This window comes from Monodelphis domestica, chromosome 5, assembly GCF_027887165.1.
Source record: "Monodelphis domestica isolate mMonDom1 chromosome 5, mMonDom1.pri, whole genome shotgun sequence".
Lineage (NCBI taxonomy): Eukaryota > Metazoa > Chordata > Mammalia > Didelphimorphia > Didelphidae > Monodelphis > Monodelphis domestica.
Genome location: NC_077231.1, coordinates 149,449,184 through 149,469,793, shown reverse-complemented (window position 1 = coordinate 149,469,793; position 20,610 = coordinate 149,449,184). Strand labels below are relative to the sequence as shown.

The 20,610-nt window shown below is 36.9% G+C and overlaps 1 protein-coding gene across 6 annotated transcripts in view; it reads left to right on the top strand.

Annotated features, from left to right (window-relative positions):
* Positions 1-15,098, top strand: part of SEPHS1 (selenophosphate synthetase 1) — a 42,822-nt gene extending 27,724 nt beyond the window's left edge. For 4 of the 6 annotated variants that reach the window (XM_001363689.4, XM_007503971.3, XM_056799455.1 and 1 more), the window contains 2 exons: positions 9,351-9,563; positions 12,701-15,098. In XM_001363689.4, coding sequence (XP_001363726.1) covers positions 9,351-9,563; positions 12,701-12,915 — 428 coding nt within the window. In that variant the 3' untranslated portion in view covers positions 12,916-15,098. The remainder of the gene's footprint in view (positions 1-9,350; positions 9,564-12,700) is intronic. The other 2 variants (XM_003341997.4, XM_056799456.1) reach the window with 1 other exon arrangement.
* Positions 15,099-20,610: the final 5,512 nt, after the last annotated feature.

The following is a 20,610-nucleotide window of genomic DNA, read 5'->3' as shown; positions in this document are numbered from 1 at the left end:
CTGCATGCTGTGCCCCTCCCCACTGAGTGCTAGCTGCCCCATCCTCACCCCTCTCTTATGCCTCACAGAGGAGGGAGGAAGCACTTCCATTGGGTTGCTGGGTGGAGGAGTGGGTGAAATGAGGAATGTCCTCAGCAAGTGGAGAGAGAGGGAAGGGAGTGGCCCAAGTGCTCTGCTTCCCTCCAGCTCTGCTGCCTGTGAGCCACCCCCCTAGCCCCCCCACCCCTGTGTACTCCTATTGGCTGCTGGGCGGAGGGGTTGGGTTTGTGAAAAATGTCAGGAGGGGCAGCACATGCTCTGCATGCCATCTTTGGCACCCATGCCATAGGTTTGCCATCACTGTATTAGACACTTTATTTGATGAAGGTGGGAATCCTGTCTTGTCTCAATTTTCATCTTTCCCCAAGCCTGACACAATGATAGGCATACAAATACTTGCTTTATAAATGTTTATTTAATTGACTAAGACATGATCCTTTACCTAAAGTTGATTTTGTCTGTTAGAGTTAATATTTTAGTCAACAAACATTTTTATGCCTTCTGTGTGCCAGGTCTTATGCTTGGTGCTGGGGATACAAAGACATAAATGAAACCAGCCCTATTTCCAATTAGTTTACATTCTCTAGGGAGAGAAAGCACATGTATGTATTGTGTACACCGAATAAATATATAATAAACACTAGGGAATTTAGTGAGACGGGACTCTAGTATCTGAGATCATGAGAGGCTTCTTTTGAGTTGGTTCTTAAAGTAGGAAAAGGATTCCATAAAGTGAAGTTGAATAGGAAAAACTCAAGCATTGCACCAGGAACTGAGGATATAAGTGCCAAGAAGGAAACTCTCTATGCTTAGTCTTAGACCCAGAGACATTCTGGGTCTCTGGAAAGGTAGGTTGTACTTGTGTTGTGAAGAACATTAAGAGCCAATCAAAGGAATTTATATTTGATTCCAGAGGCATTAAGGAGCCAATGCAAGTTATTGAATACAGGAATAACATGGTCAGGCCTATCTTTAAGAAAAATCTTTTTTCTAGTTTTGTCAAGGGATAAATTGATACAGGGAAATACTTTTGGAAGGAAGCCAATTAGGATAAATAATGAAACATGCTACCCAGAATGAGGCATATATATTAGGTAGCCATTACAGCAGTCCAGGCAAGAATCAAGGAAGGCTCAAACTAAGACAATGGCTATATGAGAAATGTGAGAACAATATAAATGAGAGAGAGGTTGTAAAACTAAAGACAGCAAAAATTGGCAAATGACTAGCTATATGAGGTAATGCTAGGCTTTTAAAGCTAGTAGATTTGAAGGTTGATGGTATTATCAAATTAAGTAGGGAATTTTGAAAGAAGAGGGGAAACAGTAGGATTTACTTATGCTCTGAGAGTAAGGTGGCACGAGCATATGAACATTTATGTCCTTCTAGAGCAGTTTAGTAAAAGTAAGTAATAGTCAGGCATCATGAACAGCTAACTCTAGGGGCCCTGCATATTAGAAGAGAAGCCAGCTCTGTGTGGTAGAAAGAGCCTTTGGACTTGGCATCCATAAACTGAAGGAGCCAGACTAGGGGAGCCCCTGCCAGGTCCACATCCTCAGGTACTTCTTGAATGACTGTCTCATCTGAATATTATATAATTTCTCCCAAGACTGTGGCCAAGTGGGAAAAGAGCCCTAAGCATGGAATCAGAATATTTGGGTTTGTGTTCTGCTTCTGCCACTAGCTGACTGTGCCTTGAGTCTAACTTCATCTCCCTGGACTTCAGTTCCGTCTTCTGTAAAATGATGGGTTTTAGCTAGGTTATTTGAACATTCCCACTAGCTCTAATACTTTGTAATAAGTTTTTTGCAATCTTGAGATCCTATGTAATTCAATGCTCTTGTTATATTATATGTACCTCAAAATGTCAAAAATGGTGATACACCAGATAAAAATGGCAAGTTGTTTATGAGACTAATAAAAAATAAAACCATGATATATGCCTTTAATTCTGTTTAAAAATGTGTTGATAAAGCAAGACAATGAGTGTGTTTACCTGCAAAGTGGGGAGACTAGATTGGTTGAATCAGTAAATCGGTCAATAAACATTTCTTACGCACCTACTATATATCAGACATTTTTCTAATAAACACTAATGGACACAAATAGAGGCATAAAACAATTTCTGCCCTTAAGGAACTTACAGTTTAGTAGAGGAAGACAACATATAAATGGAGCTGAAAAGCGAGGGGGTTAGCCACCGAGGGGACCTGATGAAGTTCTGCAGCTGAGGCAAGACACAATCAGAGGTGTGAGTTAGTGTTGAATTCATTTTGCACAGTAATGAGATTCTGGGCAACTGGAAATCCAGAGTGTAGCCAGGCAAGAAATGATGAGATGATGAAGTACCTTCCTTACATAGTAAAGGATCTTACTAGCACTCTGCAATGTCCATTCTCTATTCTCTCCTCTGAAAAAGAAGGACCCAAGAGACAGGGTGTGTTGAGGAGGATCTCATCTTGTAGAATTACATATTTCTAATGATCATGGAATCAGGAGAGCAGCCAGGTGGGAAATGATGAGTTGGCATCCAAACTTACTAAAATTCTAATTGATGTCCTTGAAGTTTCAGGAAAGATGCAAATGAAATAAAGAATTTTTGCAGCCCTTAGTATTTGCACAATAATTAAAACGTGTTAACACTTCCATGTTTGTTTTTGATTCCTTGATTTGAAGTATGTAAATGAGTGATTCCAGTCTTATCATCCCTTCCTTACATCATTTCATTTTCTCTCATTACCTATATATACTGGAATATAAGAGTTTTTTGTTGCTGCTGTTTTTTGTTGTTTTTTTTGCTATATTAGTGACCTTGTTATAATTAAAGACACTTTACTGTTTTGTGTATATAGTTATTATGACCTCCCCAAAGATAAGAGCTATTAAAAAAAAAAAACTATGAGTGAAACAGAAAAATTACAGAGTAATAAGGCTGTCTCCTAAAGAGGGGTAGCAGTGCATGGTAAAGATAATAACTCAATTTCTAAGTCAGGAATTCCATTATCCTCAGTTGACCAGTTTCCCTCTAATGTAACCTTCCACCTATTCTGTATCTTGGATATGCTTTTTTATATGCATATTGTCTCCTCTAAAATTTAAGTTTCTTGGGAGCAGGGACTACATTTGTATTTGCATTTTATTTGTATCCTTAGCACTCAGTAAAATGTAGCACCTAGTAAATGCTTAATAATGCTTGGTGATTGATTGATGAACCTTAGTTTATATTAAGTCTTACAACTTTCAAAAAAAAAAACAAAGCAAGACTTCCTAATTAAGTTTTTTGTTTTGTTTTTGTTTTTAACATTTAGCACAAAAAAAACCAAACCACTACAAAACATTTTCTGTATTCACATAGCATTGATCATATATTGTAGCTGAGAGAGAACTGAGGGAGGTCATGCAAAGAAATTGAGGCCATGCTTTTATATCCTCTGAGAAAAGTGAAGTAAATAGATGAAGTTATAGGAATCTTTGTTAAGGCAACTATCACTCACAGTTACACTTTTCTCTCTCTTAGGATTTTCTTCCATTCTGTCTCTTCACAAATTACTTTTTTTTTATTTTAAAGATTATATATTTTCCTTGTTTGTATTGATGTCTACTTTTGCACTTCAATTATGTTAAAGAATTTTCTCTTACTTTCCTTTCCTTCCCCCCACTCCCACACCCATTGTCTTCCTCTTCACCTCTCCTTCCATTCTTTGTTTATCATCATCCACACATAACACAACTATTCCTGGGCCTTGGCTAATTAGACTTCCTTTATGACTCTTGATGATGATACTATTCATCAGAAGGGAAACTGTATCATGTCCCCATATTTGAATGTAAGCAGTTTCTTTGTTTAGTCTCTTATAACTGTTGATTTGTGTTTGTCTTTTTATGTTTCTTTTTACTCCAGTGTTTGAACTTGAAAGTTTCTACACAGCTCTGTTCTTCTCATCAGGAATGCTTAGAAATCCTCTATTTCATTTTTCCCCCTATAGGATTATAGTAAGTTTTCCTTGGTAAATTATTCACAATTATAAACCTCCATTATTTTAACCATGTTGAATATCATCTTGCAGGCTCTCTTCTCTGAGAAGTTAGAATAGTAGTTGCCAAATCATGTATGATCCTGAATATGGCTTCTTGATACTTGAATTCTCTCTAACTGCTTGGCTATATTTTTTCTTTGACCTGGAAGAAGTGGATTTTGGCACTGATGTTTCTGGGAGTTTTCCTTTTTGGGAGTTTCAGGAAGTGATCAGTGGAGTCTTTCTGTTTCTACATTGATCTCTGGTTATAAGATCTGGGCAGTTTTCTTAAGATTTCTTGAAATATACTATACAGGCTCTTTTTTTGGTCATAGTGTTTAGGCAACCCATTGATTCTTAAATTTCTTCTTTTCAGTCTGTTTTTAGGGAAATTTTTACTAGAAGATGTTTTATGATTTCTTCTATTTTTTTTTCTAGCCTTTTGGCTTTGTTTAAATATTGTTCTCTTTCAATATCTTTTCTTTGGTCCATCCCTGTTTTCAGCAAGTTTGGCACTTGGGTAAAGTTTTCTATCTCTTGTGCCAAGTTATTAATTTCCTTTCCAATTCTTTCTTACATAACTTTTATTTCTTTTCCAAAATTTTCTACTAGTACTCTTATTTCATTTATTAAAAAAAAATTTTTAAGCTCTTCTTAAAAACTCTTTATTTCTAAGAATTCTAGTTGAATTTGTACCCAAGCCTTTCTTTGAGGCTTCACTTGTAGATATTTCAGTCATTCTTTTCTTCTATATTTATGTCTGGACTGTCCTTGTCACCCTTCTTATGGCAGAATTTTTAAAATTTGCTCTTCCCAACTACTTTCTGAATTCAGACTTTATATCAGGGCTGGGCTCTACACAGTTCTGGAGGAAGGTTTGGGCTTATCCTGCTATGTTATTCTTGGATCTCAGGGATAGCTCAGCCAAGGGACCTGCAGGCTGGTCCCCAACTGATTTGAAGGTGAACCGATTTGTTATTTGAAAAGATAAACACAAAAATGGCCTTTCAATGATTCCAAAGTAGTCTGACCCAGGAGAAAGTCTGATTGCTGCCTCTCTTTTGAGCCTGCAAATTCCTGAACTGGAACTAAGCAACAGACTATTGCTGGACTTGCCCACTTTTAGCTAACTGGAAAGTTCTGATAGGTCAGAGTGATAGGACTGTTGCCTCCCTTCTGGTCTGGAATTTCTGCCCTAGTTATGCCTCTGTAAGCTTCAGAATAGAATTGAAGCTAAAACGAGACCCTGGTCTCCTCCTTGGATCAGAACCACAGTGCTGCTGCTACTTGCTTCTGAACTTGCTCCTTATACAATACATAGCCTTATGCCTACAACTACTCCTTATCACAGAGCACCACTCCCAGGTACAGGTACCTTCCTTAGTGCTCTGGATCTTTGACCTGGAACTGGAAAGTAGGCAACAAAGCTACCAATTGTTACCTCTTCCTGTCAAGGTGCCTAATATGTATCTGGGACTTCCTCTTGTCCTGCTCCCTGAATGCTGGAGGGCTTTTCTTGGCCATACCTGACCAGATCTAGTCTCCAGAGTCCACAGATCTCTCTCTATGTTTCCCATTCTAAAATGGGCTAGAAAATGACTCACTGGCTTTCACCATCAACATTCAATCTTGTGCATTTTCTAAATCTTTTTGAAGAAGTTGAGTTGGGAAGAAAAGCTCATTATATAGCTTTCTACTGCTCTACCATCTTGGCTTTACCTCCCCACAAATTACTTTCTAGTTGATATTCTGTATACACATATGTCATATAGAAATTCTTCCCTGTAAAATGAGAATAACTGACATTTTACATAATGTTTTAAAGTTTGCAAGGTGCTGTACATATATGATCTCGTTAGCAATAACTTATTGTAGTAATCTTGTGAGATTACTTGTGAGATAGCCTTTGGTGGTATTATCCCTATTTTTTCAGATGAGATGAGATGATTTTTCAGACACTGAGGCTCAGATTGCTAGTATCTTGTTCATAGTCACACAGCTACTAAGTAATGGATAAAGGACTTGAGCCTTTACCATCCTGGTTCTATATACCAGGGATTATTTCCAGAATCCTTCCTATATTTTTCCCATATCAGCCTTTTATTTCTAAGTTTTTTAAAAGTTATTTTAGAACTATAAAAAAAGTATTAGAATAAAAATCTATTATCAACTTGTCTTTTCTTTTTCTCCTTTACCTGTTTTTACTGTAATGTGTTGCTTTTTGGGGCTTATGTATTTGGTATTTTTCTTGGCTGTTTTAGAAGTAGATCTTGTAACTTTACTATCCTCCAAATTTGAACCTGGGTCTTCTATGGCAATCTATTATTGGGTTCTCTGACTTTTTTTTTTTCCCAAAAAAAATTTTGGCAGCCAAACAAATAGGCTTAAGTACTAGTTTTATGTTTGAGTTAGGCTCTGTTCCCAGGGTGTGGGGAGTGATGCTTCAGATTTCAGGATTTTTTGTGTTTGTTATCTCCTGGGCCCTACTTAGTTCTTCCAATTTCTATAATCCAGGGCCAAATGTAGTCTCTGCTCCCTTCAGCTCAGACCCTAGTCTGTGATTGGCTTTGGGTCTTCCAACTAGTTATTCCCTGGTAGTTCTGCCACTGCAGGCAGATAGCTTGCCTTCCCGGGGATGACAGCCACTCTTCCTGTGGGTGACCACAGACATCAGGGTCCCTCAGCAACCACACTCACCAGTGTGTGTTTCCTCTTTGCTTCTGCTCTCCCAAAGCTGCAGTCTGGGACAGAGCTGGTATGTGGTCACTAAACTTTGGTCTCTGAAGTCCTTCTTTATTCAGTGGTCAACCTCCAGCTGTGGGTGAGTGGGATCTCCAGAGCCAAGGCAGTCCTACACAGGTGCCCCTAGGGCTCATAGCAGCACTGGGATTCAGATTCCCAGGTCAAGCAGTCAAGGTGGATTCTGGATTCCTTGATGCTTGTACCAGGGTGCCTGCACCATCGAGTGATACCAAGGCCATAGATGTTAGAGAACCTTTTCCATGTTATCCCTGGCTGCTTTGCTTCACTCCCAACTCTTCTCCATTTTCCCCCTTTTAGCATTTATGCTGTGGAGTTATTTCTAACTGGAGGGCAAGAGGGGGTGTGGAGAGCTCAGTAATCTCCCCTATCTTCCCGTAATCCCTTTTCCAGTATGTTGGTTTTTTAATCAGCAGTTTATCCTTTTTAATTGAGAGGCAGTTTTATTGAATAGTGGTTAGAATATTTGAAGTAAAGAAGGACCTGAGTTTGAATCTTATCTTAGGCATTTACTATATGTGTGCTCTGTGCAAGTTATTTAACCTTTCTCAGACTTATTTCTGTTTTACAAATGAGGAAAGTTAAAACCACCCACTTCACTGTTTTTAATATAACATGTTGCTTTTGGGGCTTGTGACCATTTGGTATTTTTTTCTGCTGTTTTGGAAGTAGACCTTTTAATTTGTTATTGTGAGTTGTTGTGAGGCTCAAATGAGATACTTGTAAAAGCTTTTTGCAAACTTTAAAATGCTATATAAATGTTAGTTATTAATTTTTAAGTTATCTGATTCTTTCCATAAGTTTCTATATCCTTCATCAGGATTCCAAATTCTTGATTTGAAGCCCCTTCTTTGTTTCATCCCCTCCTCCAATCACTCAGGCTTTAACTTTTCTGAACTTCCAATAATTTTCTCTTAAGGCAAGAGAAATCTTAATTACGAGGGAACAGTTTGTTTAAAATGGTTTTTTGAGTGTCAGATGATGGTTTTCTTGTTATTTATGTGGATTAATTGCTGAGATTTAGACACTTTAATATAGACTTTTCATATTACTGACTTGGTCTCTTGATAGTAGACACCTCTAACCACTACTATTTTGCTTCTAATGCCTTGTTATGGAAAGGAGATGACCCTCAAATAGTGTCATGAAGCAAAGCCTCCCAACTAATCTGCATAGTTATTTTGTTACTTCTGTCAAAGCCTTATCAAATTGGAAAGAGAGCATCAACAGAGAATTGGCCAGAAGGTGGCCTTTTTTGGCTTTATTATCCCATGATCTACAAATTTACTATTGAGTAGTAAGCTACTCAGGCTACTTTTGTGGAACAGAATAGTCTTTTGTGGAAAAAGTCCATATATACGTGAAAATACAGCTTTTTTTTTTTTAAAGATAAAATTGCTTTTAAAGAAATGATGAAATACTTTCTTCCTCTTGATAGAGAGGTGAGATGTAGGGAATTCTAGACATTGAATGGAACTTATATTGTCAAGCATGGCCAATGTGCTCTTTTGTTGTGCTTTTAATGGTACTTTTTTATCACAAGGGGTAGTTGGGGCAATGATAGTGAAATTAAAAGAAGCAATAGGAGCAGCTAGGTGGCACAGTGGATAGAGGGCCAGGCCTAAAATTGGGAGGTTTAAATCTGGCCTTAGACACTTCGTAGCTGTGTGACCCTGGGCAAGTCACTTAGCTGCCCCCTTTGCCTTGCCCTTGCCACTCTTCTATCTTAGAATTGATACTAACACAGAAGGTAATAGCTTTTTTAAAGAAAAGAAAATGTAGCAAAATAGCTTTTTTTTTTTTCAAAACAGCTCTTTCTTTGTGATCTCTTATTCTGTAAGTGTAAGAGATAATTGTGAAAAACATATAAAATCCAAGTCAAGTTTTACAGGCATGTTCATCCTTTATTTGTAATTCTACCTATTCAACTCATGGAAAAGTAACCTGAATGAATTTTGCCTCAATTGTTCAAACATAAATGGGGCTTTATAATTGCTGCTTAGAAATCATTTAGCCCAAATTCTTCATTTACAGATAAAGAAGCTTAGCCCTAAAGAGGGGAAATGATTTGTCCAAGATCACACAGCTAGTAAGTGGAAATAGAAGGCTTGAAATCCATGTTCTCTGATAGCAAATCTTTTATCTGAATGTCACTTAAAAATAGCAACTTAATCTTGTGTTATCTTACATTTAAGGATGTTCTAGAAAGTCTTTTGTTTCATCATATCCTAAAGTCAAATTTTTCATAAGTCCTTTCAAATTTTAAATGTTAGTTGCTAGTGATTAAATTGTAGTACATAAGTTCAATGTACAAGATAGGATACCAAGTCCAATATTTTCTATTTATTTAGTTTTTGAAGAGGGACAGGAGAGGAAAGCATATAGTAGTTTTATGCCAACCACCTGTCAAATGAAAACTATAAAGACCAATAGCCTACATAGGGTTTTGAATTGAGGGGAAACATGGCAGGTTTGGTCTTTTTATCAGGTAACCAAATACATGTACTTAGTGGTACCTTTTTTTTTCTCTTTTAGCTGCTGGACTTATGCACACTTTTAATGCGCATGCAGCCACGGATATCACAGGGTTTGGGATCTTGGGCCACGCACAGAACCTTGCTAAACAACAGAGGAATGAAGTGTCCTTTGTTATCCACAACCTTCCAGTGTTGGCCAAGATGGCTGCTGTTAGTAAGGCCTGTGGAAACATGTTTGGCCTTATGCATGGAACCTGCCCAGAAACATCAGGTGAGGCCACTTGGCATGTTCTGCCTGTTGCTAATGAGATCAAAGATGTAGATTTGATAGATTTTCTGGGTGGAATAGCATCTCTAGCTTTATTCTCTTTTATAGTCAGGCTGGACTCTTATAGCTCCAGACATATAAATGCCCCTCCTTTTATGAATTTCTGAGTTTGGATGATGTTGGTTGGAGAGGTGAGGAAAACTAGTCAAGACTGGTCTTGTCTCAGTCCAAATCCTTCACTAATACTGGCAAACGACCTCAAAACTCATGCTTCATTCTGATGGTGGGTCAGTGGGATTACATTTGTCTATAAAAAGAAGAAAAGATGTATTGCTTTGTATACCAGGCAATTCTGTGGAACCTTCAGAGAAGCAATATAAAAGCAAAAGACATGATAATGATATCACATTTTTTCAGTAAACAATAAGTGTAGGTATCCTTGATCTTTTTTATAATTTAAGGGTCACATGCACCTCTTTGTTAGATGGGTTAACATGATTCTGTTTCTTTCATGAAGTAGATGACTTATGATGACTTGAGTTTTCCTTAGAAACTTGAACTTTGAGGTGATAGAATCAGAGTGCCATAGGTACTGCTTACAGACATGACCACCTCTTATAGTACTGGAACCAGAAATAAACTCTAAGCATCAGACTTTAAAATGTGTTCCTTCTGGAGGACTCATCTATTGTTATTGCCCTCTCCATCTGTTTATTGTCTCTTGTTTCCTGGTTATATTTTTTCATCATTTAAGTCTTCTTGTTCCTCCCTCTTGGTTTCTGCACTTTCTGTTTCATTTTCTGTGACAATAAGTATTGTTCTTTTCCTAAACCCATGAAACAACAAATACATAGTACACTGAGATAGTATATTATTTTTAAAATTCTGGCAGGCTATGTCAGACCTCAAATTTTCCAACAATCCTCCTAGAATTGCAAAAACTGTGAGCATTTAAACAACTTTTGTCCTAGGAAACTAATAGCAAATTAAGCTTTGTTTCCCCTATTCAGAATTAGTCAAATTATTTTCAAAACTTTTTCTGTGGAAATGTAATTTAAAAAACTAGTTTGGGGGCAGCTGGGTAGCACAGTGGATTGAGAGTCAAGCCTAGAGACGGGAGGTCCTAGGTTCAAATCTGACCCTCAGACACTTCCCGGCTGTGTGACCCTGGGCAAGTCACTTGACCCCCATTGCCTAGCCCTTACCACTCTTCTGCCTTGGAGTCAATATTGACTCCAAGACGGAAGGTAAGGGTTTAAAAAAAAATAAAAAAAAACTAGTTTGTATTTTACTCTTTTTGGAACTGAAGTGAAAATGGAACATATATCTAATGAAAACAGTGGACTAGTAAATGTGGAAGGATGTTTTTTGAATGGCAAAGCTAGGCAGATAGGTTTCTTGTATTAACCCTAATTCCAAAAGTTTCTTTGGCTAGATTCCAGCAGATAGGAAGAAGAGTCCCCTAGTCATAGGCACATCGAATGTTAGAATTGAAAGGGAACTTGGAGATTATCTAGTTCAAATTCTTTGTTTTACAGGTAAAAAAACTGAAGCCTAGACAGGTGAGGTGAATTATCCAAGGTCAGTCACACAGATAGGTAGTATTAGAACAAAGACCTCAGTCTCTTGACTCTCATTAATCTTTAATTTACTTTAGTTTTTAGAAAATATATTTTCAGATGTGTTTTAAGGGAAGATACCCACAGAGAATCATATTGATGGAAAAGATATTTTATATTATTAAGTATGTAAATTGTATATCAAGTTGCTTATCATCTCAGGGTGGGGGAGGGAGGAAGAAAAAGGGTGGGAAAGAGGGAGAGAATTCAGAACTTAAAATTTTTTTAATGAAATGTTTAAAAATTTGTTTTTACATGTAATTGGGGGAAAATAAAATGTTATTTGAAAAAATACTGGGGAAAAAGTCATATTGAGATGAAATCAATCAACAAGCATTTATTAAGCACATTATTACGTGCCAGGTTCTGGGGATACAAAGAAAAAAGCAAAAACTGCCCCTTCCCTCAAGAAGCTTACCTTCTGATGGCAGAGACAACATGTACAAAGAAAATAAATATGGAGTGCATAAAAAGTAGTCTTAGAAGGGAAAGTACTAGCATCTGGGGAAAACAGGAAATGCCCCATGCGAGTGATAGTGTTTGAACTAAGTGTTAAAGGCATGGAGTTAGAGCCAATTCAAGGACAAAGAACTCATAAGTGGAATGTTGGGGTGGAGACATCTGTTGGAGAAAATGGGAAGTGATGGAATAGGATCTAGTTGTACATGAAGAAGGATTGACCTTGGAGAACAGAAGTACTACTTCTTCACTTGAGACTAAGTGAAGGAGGTGCCAATTATGTCACATGGGAAAAGGAAGCTCTCGGCAAATGGTCTGGTTTTTTTTGTTGTTTTAAACAAAATATTAGGTGAGATTTTCAATTGTCAAAAGAGAGAGTGGTACCCTAGGAAGTTTAAGAGCAAAGAAAGGGTTTGAGTGTGGTGAATGGGATATGAAGTCGGTTGTGAGTAAAATAGGATTATCTTTCTCTAGGGAAGACCCAGTTGAGATCATTTAGCATAAATTTTTGATTGACCTTGGCAGTCTGAATTCATTGTTTCCTCTAGTTCCTATAAACTAAGAAGTTGGATGTTGGGAATGATCCACCATTGGTGTCTGGTAAAGGTAGTGGAACTCTTGATTCAAGAAAAGAGCATTGATTAGAATGGAAAGAACTAACTTTGGCTTTTTGTTATATTTTTATCTCAATTATATGGAAATGGAATGGAAAAATGGATACTAGCCCAAATTCCATATTTCAACATCCAAATACACCAAACTTGCCACAATTTGATGAAGGTCTTTCAAAATAAATCAGGAGGGCTCCAAATTCTATGAATCTACATAATTTCATTAAAAAAAATAGCTAAGCAAAATGAAAATTTGTTGCAGAAGTAAAGGCAGAATAGGTTCCAGGCCTCAGTTTAAGGAAAAATAAAAGAAACTTGCTTTAAAGAAAAGAAACAAATTTATTTGTATTCATTTAATTTCTCTGCAAATACCTAAAAAGAATAAAGAACACAGAAATACTTTGTTACTCAAAAAAGTCTAAAGCTAATAAATACTTCTTTTCTTTACCAGGAGGCCTTCTGATCTGTTTACCACGTGAGCAGGCAGCTCGTTTCTGCGCAGAAATTAAGTCCCCCAAATATGGGGAAGGTCACCAAGCATGGATTATTGGGATTGTAGAGAAAGGCAATCGTACAGCCAGAATTATAGACAAACCTCGGATCATTGAAGTAGCACCACAAGTGGCCACCCAAAATGTGAATCCCACGCCTGGTGCCACCTCTTAATCTAGACAAAAATAGTTATTTGGTTTTGTTTTTAAATAGATCTATTCCTTTTATCATCATTACAATTAAAGACTGTAAAAAAAATCTCATTGTGTCTACACATCTGGTGACCTTAGGTCAATTTGTGAGTGGATACAATTAATAAAATAAAATCCATTGCCTTTTTTTCCTGTTACATTAACTGAAGATGCACCTAATCTTGAGGCAGCTTCTGAGTTGAGAATTATATTGTTATCCAATACTGTTGATTCATTTTGAATCTTTAGACACTTATCTCTCGCCGCATAGGCTCTTTTTAAAGGTGCTTTCACATAGCACAGACATTACCAGTAGTAGTGTCATTTAGCAGTTTGTGTCTTCATTACATGTATATTTATCATTATAAGTCTAATAATTTTTCGATGTCTTGAATGGTATTCTGGAAAGGCAGAATGGGTAGATGACACAATGGGTATACCCAATAGTAGTAAGAGGGTTGCATGATTACTTTCAGTCTTTGATTTGTAAAGTCTAGTCTTATGATCCAAGAGCATCTCTCCGACCCTAGACTTAGTAGTGCACTCAGTTAAATAAGGCAAGTGCTTCATTCTGCATGGAAAGCACTTTGAAGTTGAAGGAGAAATTTTCATTTCATTATTTGTAGACCTTATAATATTTACTGTAATATCAATAATTGTTTTCTTTCTTAAAAGGGGGGGGAATTGCTAACTTTTTGCAATGTAATTGGATGTGCTATAGTGCAGCAAAGAATTGCCGACCAAAAGGGGATTAATGTATAATATTCATTTACAATTCAGTATATAATTAACTACACAAATAATTTTTAAATATAATCAATAATAAAAAGACTGTTCTGTGGATGGTAGTGTTTAATACATTTTATATTTTGTATAGTGGTTACAGACCTTTGTTTTCTTAAAAATCAGCAGCTGTTTAGCATAATTCCTAGCATTATTTTGTCCTCTCCATTACTTTTTTGTGCACGCTTTTTGTGATCTGTGTTAAAAATCTACATTGCCAACATTGCAGCTTGAACTTAAAACTTGTTATTCAAATAAATATTTAATTTTTTTTATTGCTCTTGTATAAGCAGATGCCCTTTTTAGTTTTGTTTGGAGGGAGTTGGGAGGGTTTTGTTTAAAATCTAGTTCCCTCCAATAAATTATATTTTAGTTTTATAGAAGTTTTAAATTTTATGTGAGCCATTTGTTCTTTGATTAAATATTAGACTTCAAGGATAAGGGCATCATCTTTTTTTTAAAAAAGTATTGTATGTATTTCCTGAAAACAGATTTCCTTGTGTTAGAATTTCCTAATCAGTAATAGCACAAGAGGATTGAATCTTGAAGTGTGTATCTTTCTGAATGAAGCATCAGCAAGTCTTTGGAAACAACCTGCTCACAAGCACCACAGACCTTTTCAGAGAATACCACTTCCAGTCACATAAGCTGTGGAACTGTCCTCCTTCAAAGAAAATAAGGGTGGCTCATACAGGTATAACAGTGGAACTCTAGCCAGAATTCTAGTGTACAGAGCTCATATTAACTGGAGTTGTTTCATCTAAATGTATGCACATATTGTCATGAATTGTTTCATATCAAAAACTAGACAGATAAGTGGCCTTCTCAAAAAATGGTGCTAGAACTCAGATAAAACCTGAACATTTTCAAACCCTCGCCCTTCAAAAAAAGAATATGATTGATTCCTAAATAGGAATTGCTCTTAAAATGAAAGCTTTCTGTAATCAATCCTGATGTTTTTAATTTGTGGCAAGCTTTCTTTGAAGGCAAGAGCTAACAACTTCATGAGATGGTTCAGGTTATCTTACAAGTTAAATGAAGGTGAATACTTTGAAGTCTGATTAATGCTGGTTTCGAAGAAAAGTTCTTGCAGAAATGTTGTTGGAGGAAGATAGGGAAAACTTAGAAGTAAATCAAAATGTACAAGGTCTAACAAAATACTTGGAGCTTGATGGCTTTTGATTTTTTAAAATTCTATGACCTTCTTGTACAACAGCCCTATTTGATATCTGGGCAATTTGTCTTAGCAGCCATGTCTGGAATGTTGAAATGATAACTGAAGAAATCAAGTAGCTCGAATTGTATCAGTTTTTATGCACAAACAACCTGGCCTTTCTGGTGTAAATGTGCCTTTAATAAATAAATATATTGCATATACTTCAAGGATCTGTGGTTTCCTCAGTGTGGATATTCTCTCCACCAGTACAGATCTCTGACTAAACAGGCCTTCCCACCTAACCTTAACACCCTTCCCCTCTTTCCCTTAACTTGGAAAACAGCCTTTAAGAGTTGCTATTCCTGACATTTCTCACACTGCAACCAGCCTGGTGATGAGCCTCTCCAAACTTAGCCATGAGATTCCTCTATGGATGAACATGCAAGTTCATTGGGGACTCTACTGATAGTTTGTTAGGATTTAGAAATGCTTTTGTTCTATCAGCATATCCTTGGGAAGCCATGTGGCACTCATGTTACAAAGAGACATCAGAAGGGACCTTATTCTTGGTGAAATTTGTAAAGGTATGTCATTTGTCAAAATGAATTAATAACTGACGAGTTACTTCCCAAGCTCATAAAACTCTGAATTGGGATTTGTCATTTTTTCTTCTAAAATAAATCTGGATTATAACACAGGCTACTACATTGTGATTGGTTGCAAAAGCAATGAGCCCATTCGTCTGTCATTGGAAATGTGGTCAAGGAAGAAGCAGCTTGATGAGGTAGTGGTGGTTGGGATGCTACTCTTTGGTCAGTGAGAATTGTTTTTACTCTGGAGAGTTTGTTCACACAATATTAACCAACTATTTGAAATTTTTAAGTGCTATACCTTAATCTTAACCATTTTAGTTTAGTGGAAATTTAATAATCTCTATCTCTGGTAAAATGAATACTCAAGTGTGATAGCTAGCCAAGAGTTTATAGTCAGAACCTTAACATAGCCACAACCATTTGTAAAACATGAAAAAAAGGCTGTAGTGTAGGTAATACCTTACTCTTCCTTCTCCCCATCATAGCTTTCCTCTCCCTTAAGCATGTCTTCATTTCTTCAGAACTGGGAAGAGCATAGATGTTAGAATATTTGCTCTCCAATTCTGTTACTTAATTTAATTTTTATAGATGACTATCTGATAATTACATCTCCATCACCCACCTATAGCATTTCCCTTCTCTGAGATAGAAAGCAATTGAAGAAACAGCACACTTTTTGTCCAAAACTGTTTATAGAGCTAGAATATATTACCTTTTCTGGTTAGTGGAAGTCCATGTATGACTCAATCAATGTGGAAATGAATAGTCTAGGCCCAGATTTCTTTCTGCTATACTACCCTGCCTCCTGGGTACAAGAGAAAATCAGCTTTGGGGTTCTTTATATAGTCTGTGCTATACTAGTCCTAAGTTCTGCTGGTGTTGTACAAAGGATCAAACACCATATAAATAGGTTTGTCTTTTTGGTCCTCGTTGGGTTCACCTTTCTATGCTTCATGGATTGCAGGGTTTGAGGAGGTGACATCTTGATGTGTGTGAATGTGGGCCTTCTGCATGCCCAGGTAGTTATCCCTAAAGCACTACTTTAGAAGGCCTGCTTTAATTAAGAACCACTCATGCCCAGTTTTTATCCTGCCCCTACTGCCCCTACCATGTTTGTGCTTCTCACTGTATTCCTCATACCTACATTGGACTGCCTCTCTCTTAAAAAAAGTTTAATTAATTAATTAATTTAAAATGCTTTTCCCTGGTTACAAGATTCATGTTCTTTTCCCCCCTTCCATGGCCAATGTGCAATTCTACTGGGTTTTACATGTGTCATTGATCAAGACCTATTTCCATATTATTGATGTGTGCACTAGGGTGATCATTTAGAGTCTACATCCCCCATTGACCCATGTGATCAAGTAGTTGTTTTTCTTCTGTGTTTCTGCTCCCATAGTTCTTCCTCTGGATGTGGATAGTGTTCTTTCTCATAAGTCCCTCCAAATTGTCCTGGGTCATTGCATTGCTGCTAATAGAGAAGTCTATTACATTCAATTTTGCCATACTGTATCAGTCTCTGTGTACAGTGTTTTCCTGGTGTTATTGTGAAAATCACCTTTAAAGATGTTATAATATTAATTTATGGTCGCCAAGGAATTTACCTATGAAATTCCTAAAATGAAACTCTCAAGTCAGAATGGAGTTTATGGTGGTTTAATCACAACGGGAGTAAGGAAAAAGAGAGGGAGAGGAGAGAGGAGGAAAAGGGAAAAAGGTTAACTCAACCTTCTGGCAGAGCCAGAGGGAGTTTAGGCCCGAAGGCCAAGGCAGAGAAGAGAATCAGTCCTTGACTCACATGAGGGATCTGAAGGAAGGCTGTCTGCAGGGCTCCTCCCTGCTCAAGCTCCTAGCATGAACTGCCGCCTAGCCCTGTCCACAGGAAGTGAGCGAATTCCAGAGGCTGTTCCCTACCTCACTTCCTGTGCCTCACAAGTGCCAATGGTGGCTCAAGCTTGGCTTAGGACAGCCCAGGTGGGCAGTTAGTTATTTCTGATTTGTCATTGACTAGCACATGCCCGTGTAGTGTGGGTGTGCACAATCCTGGGTGTTAAACCAAGCAAGATGGAGATTTTAAAATGAACACTGGTTCCACTCCTTTCACTTTGCATCAATTTTACCTTGATGTTAAAGTTGGGTTCTACTTCCTAGGGTATAAGGATCACAGTCCCAAACTTTTTGCAGCTGTTTTCAGAAGCTAGTTTTGGGGATCCGTAAGTTTTCAGTTCTTTCAAGGGGTGTATTCTAAGGAGAGGTGTGTTTACTTCTCTCCTGACCTATACTCTGGTCTGTGAGCAACACAAGTGTTCTTTTCAGACCTAGATTGTGACTAGGGTCCCTGATGAGTGTCCCCCTCTGGCTGTAAGCTCTGATGTACAAGAGCTCTTCCTTTACCTGGGCTTGTGACTTAGATCCATGCATGTGCAATGCAACAGAGTCCAGTATCCATTGCCAGTAAAGGGACAGTGTAATCTCCTGTCCACTTGCCATCCTCTTACCATCTGTGGACTGAGAGCTCTAAAAGCTGCTGCTGTTAATCCAGTTGCCCTGAAGGCCTGTGCTGGCTTGCTAAGCCTGTTGCTGTTTTAGCAGGGTGTTGCCTCCTCTGGAATGTGTTCCACTCTCTCTTCAGTGATACAGACCTTTCCTACTAACCTTCTAGGCTGTTTTAGACAGGGAAAATTTTCATACTGTCCTTTTGTAGGTTCTATTATTCAAATTTGTTTCAAGAAATTATTTTTCAAGTTGTTGAAGGGGAAATTGGGAGAGCTCAGACAAGAGCCTGTCTTTTCTTGGGTGCCATCTTGATTGCACTTTCCTCATTCCTCATTTAGAAGTAGTAAATGACAACAAAATGAGATGTCAATGATTTAGTCAATTTTAGTGCAATTTATAGTTTTAAAGGGAATTGCCTGAGATGCTGAAAAGTCAATTATTTGACCAATGATACAGAGTAGCATGAGACCAAATCATGAATTATCTAGGAAAAGTGCCCTGATATCCAAGAATCACAGGAGAAAATAGAAATTGAAAGAATCTACTAATTACCTCCTAAAGGAGATCCCAAAGTGAATTATTATGGGAATATGATGGCCAAATTCTAGAGCTCCCAGATAAGGAAAAAGTGTTGTAAGCTACCAGAAAGAAACAAATATTATAGTCAGTCAGGACAATACAAGGTTTAGCAACTTCTATATTAAAGAATCAACAGGGTTAGAATAAATTCTGTTGGACAAAGGAATTAGGATTAAAACTAAGAATCACCTACTAAGCAAAATTGAGTATAATCCTTCACATAGGGGTTTGGTGGGGTAGGACGGCCAGGAGAATGGATATTAAGTGAAATAGAGGATTTTCAATCATTCCTGATTAGTAGACCAGATATGAATAGGAAATTTTGACTTTCAAATACAATCCTCAAGAGACATATAGAAAACTAAACGGGAAAGAGAAATCACAAGGTTAAGATTAAACTATTAACATTCCTACATGGGAAATTGATACTTATAATTTCTACAAACTTTATCATTTTTTAAGGCAGTTAGAATGAGGTATATGCAGACAGAAGACATGAGTATGAGTTAAATATGATAGGATATCTAAAAATATATAATGGGTGAGAAAAAGCAATGCACTGGGAGTGAGAGGGGGAAGGAAGAGCTAGGATGAGGTAAATTATCTTACATAAACGAGGTACAAAAGAGTTTTTACAATAGAGGGTGAGATCAGGGAAGTGGAAATGGAATGTTTGAACCTTACTCTCTTAGTTCAAAGAAGGAATAACATACATATTCAGTTAGGTATAGAAATCTAAGTCTACAGGAAATTAGGAGAGGAAATGGATTATTGAAGTGAGAAAGGGACTTATAAAAGGGAGAATGGATGGAGGGTAGTCTAAAGTAAAACACTTGAGATGAACAAAGTAAAAGGAAGAGTAGGATAAATGAGGAAAAGAGGATGGAGAGAAATACACAGTAATCAACTGAAATTTTTACAGCAAGTTTCTCTGATAAAGGTCTAATTTCTCAAATCTTTAGAAAACTGGGTCAATTTTATAAGAATACACATCATTCCCTGAATAAATAAATGATCAAAGGATATGAACAGAGGGTTTTCAGACAAAGTAAAGCCTTCTATTGTCATGTGAAAAAAATGCTCTAAATCACTATTGATTAGAGACACGCAAATAAAAAGAATTCAAATACCATCTTACACTTATCAGATAAGCTAAAATGACAGAAAAGGAAAATGACAAATGTTGGAGGGTGTGTGGGAAAATTGAGATACAACACCTTGCTGGTAGAGTTGTAAACTACTTCAGCCACTCTGGAGAATAATATGGAGTCATGCCAAAGGGCTATAAAACCATGCACATGGTTCAATCCAGCAATATTGCTGTGTCTGTGTCTCTAAGATATTAAAAAAATTAAACAAATATAGACATACATGTATAAAACTATTGCAGAATGGATGCCCATCAATTGGGAAATATTTGAACAAATTGTGGTAAATGATAGTGATGGAATATTATTATGGTATAAGAAATGATGAATAGGATATTCTCAGAAAAACCTGGAAAGACTTACATGAACTGATACAAAATGAAATAAGCAGACCCAGGAGAACACTGTACACAGTACAGCAATAATGCACTAGATCAACTGTGAATAACAGCTATTCTCAGCAATACAATAATTGAACACATTTCTGAAGGACTTATGATGAAAAATGCTTTGCATTTCAGAAAGAATTGATGATCTGAATGCAGATGAAAGCATGCTATTTTTTACTTTCCTTATTTTTTCTTTATGTTTTCTTTCATAACATGTATAACTGCACATATCTAACCATTATAATATTGCTTGCTTCTCAAAGAGGCAGGCAGAAAGAGAAGGAAGGAAAGAATTTGGAACTTAAAATTTTTTTAAACAAATGTTTAAAAGTAGCTTTACATATAATTGAGGAAAAGAAAATATTAAGTATCTTTTAAAAATAAAAGTGAAACATTAAAAAGATTTTGTACAAACAAAACCAATGCAATCAAAATTAGAAGGGAAGTAACAAATCGGGGGAAAAAATATAACAAAAACCTCTGACAAAGGTCTAATTACTCAAATTCATAAGTAGCTAAATCAATTGTACAAAA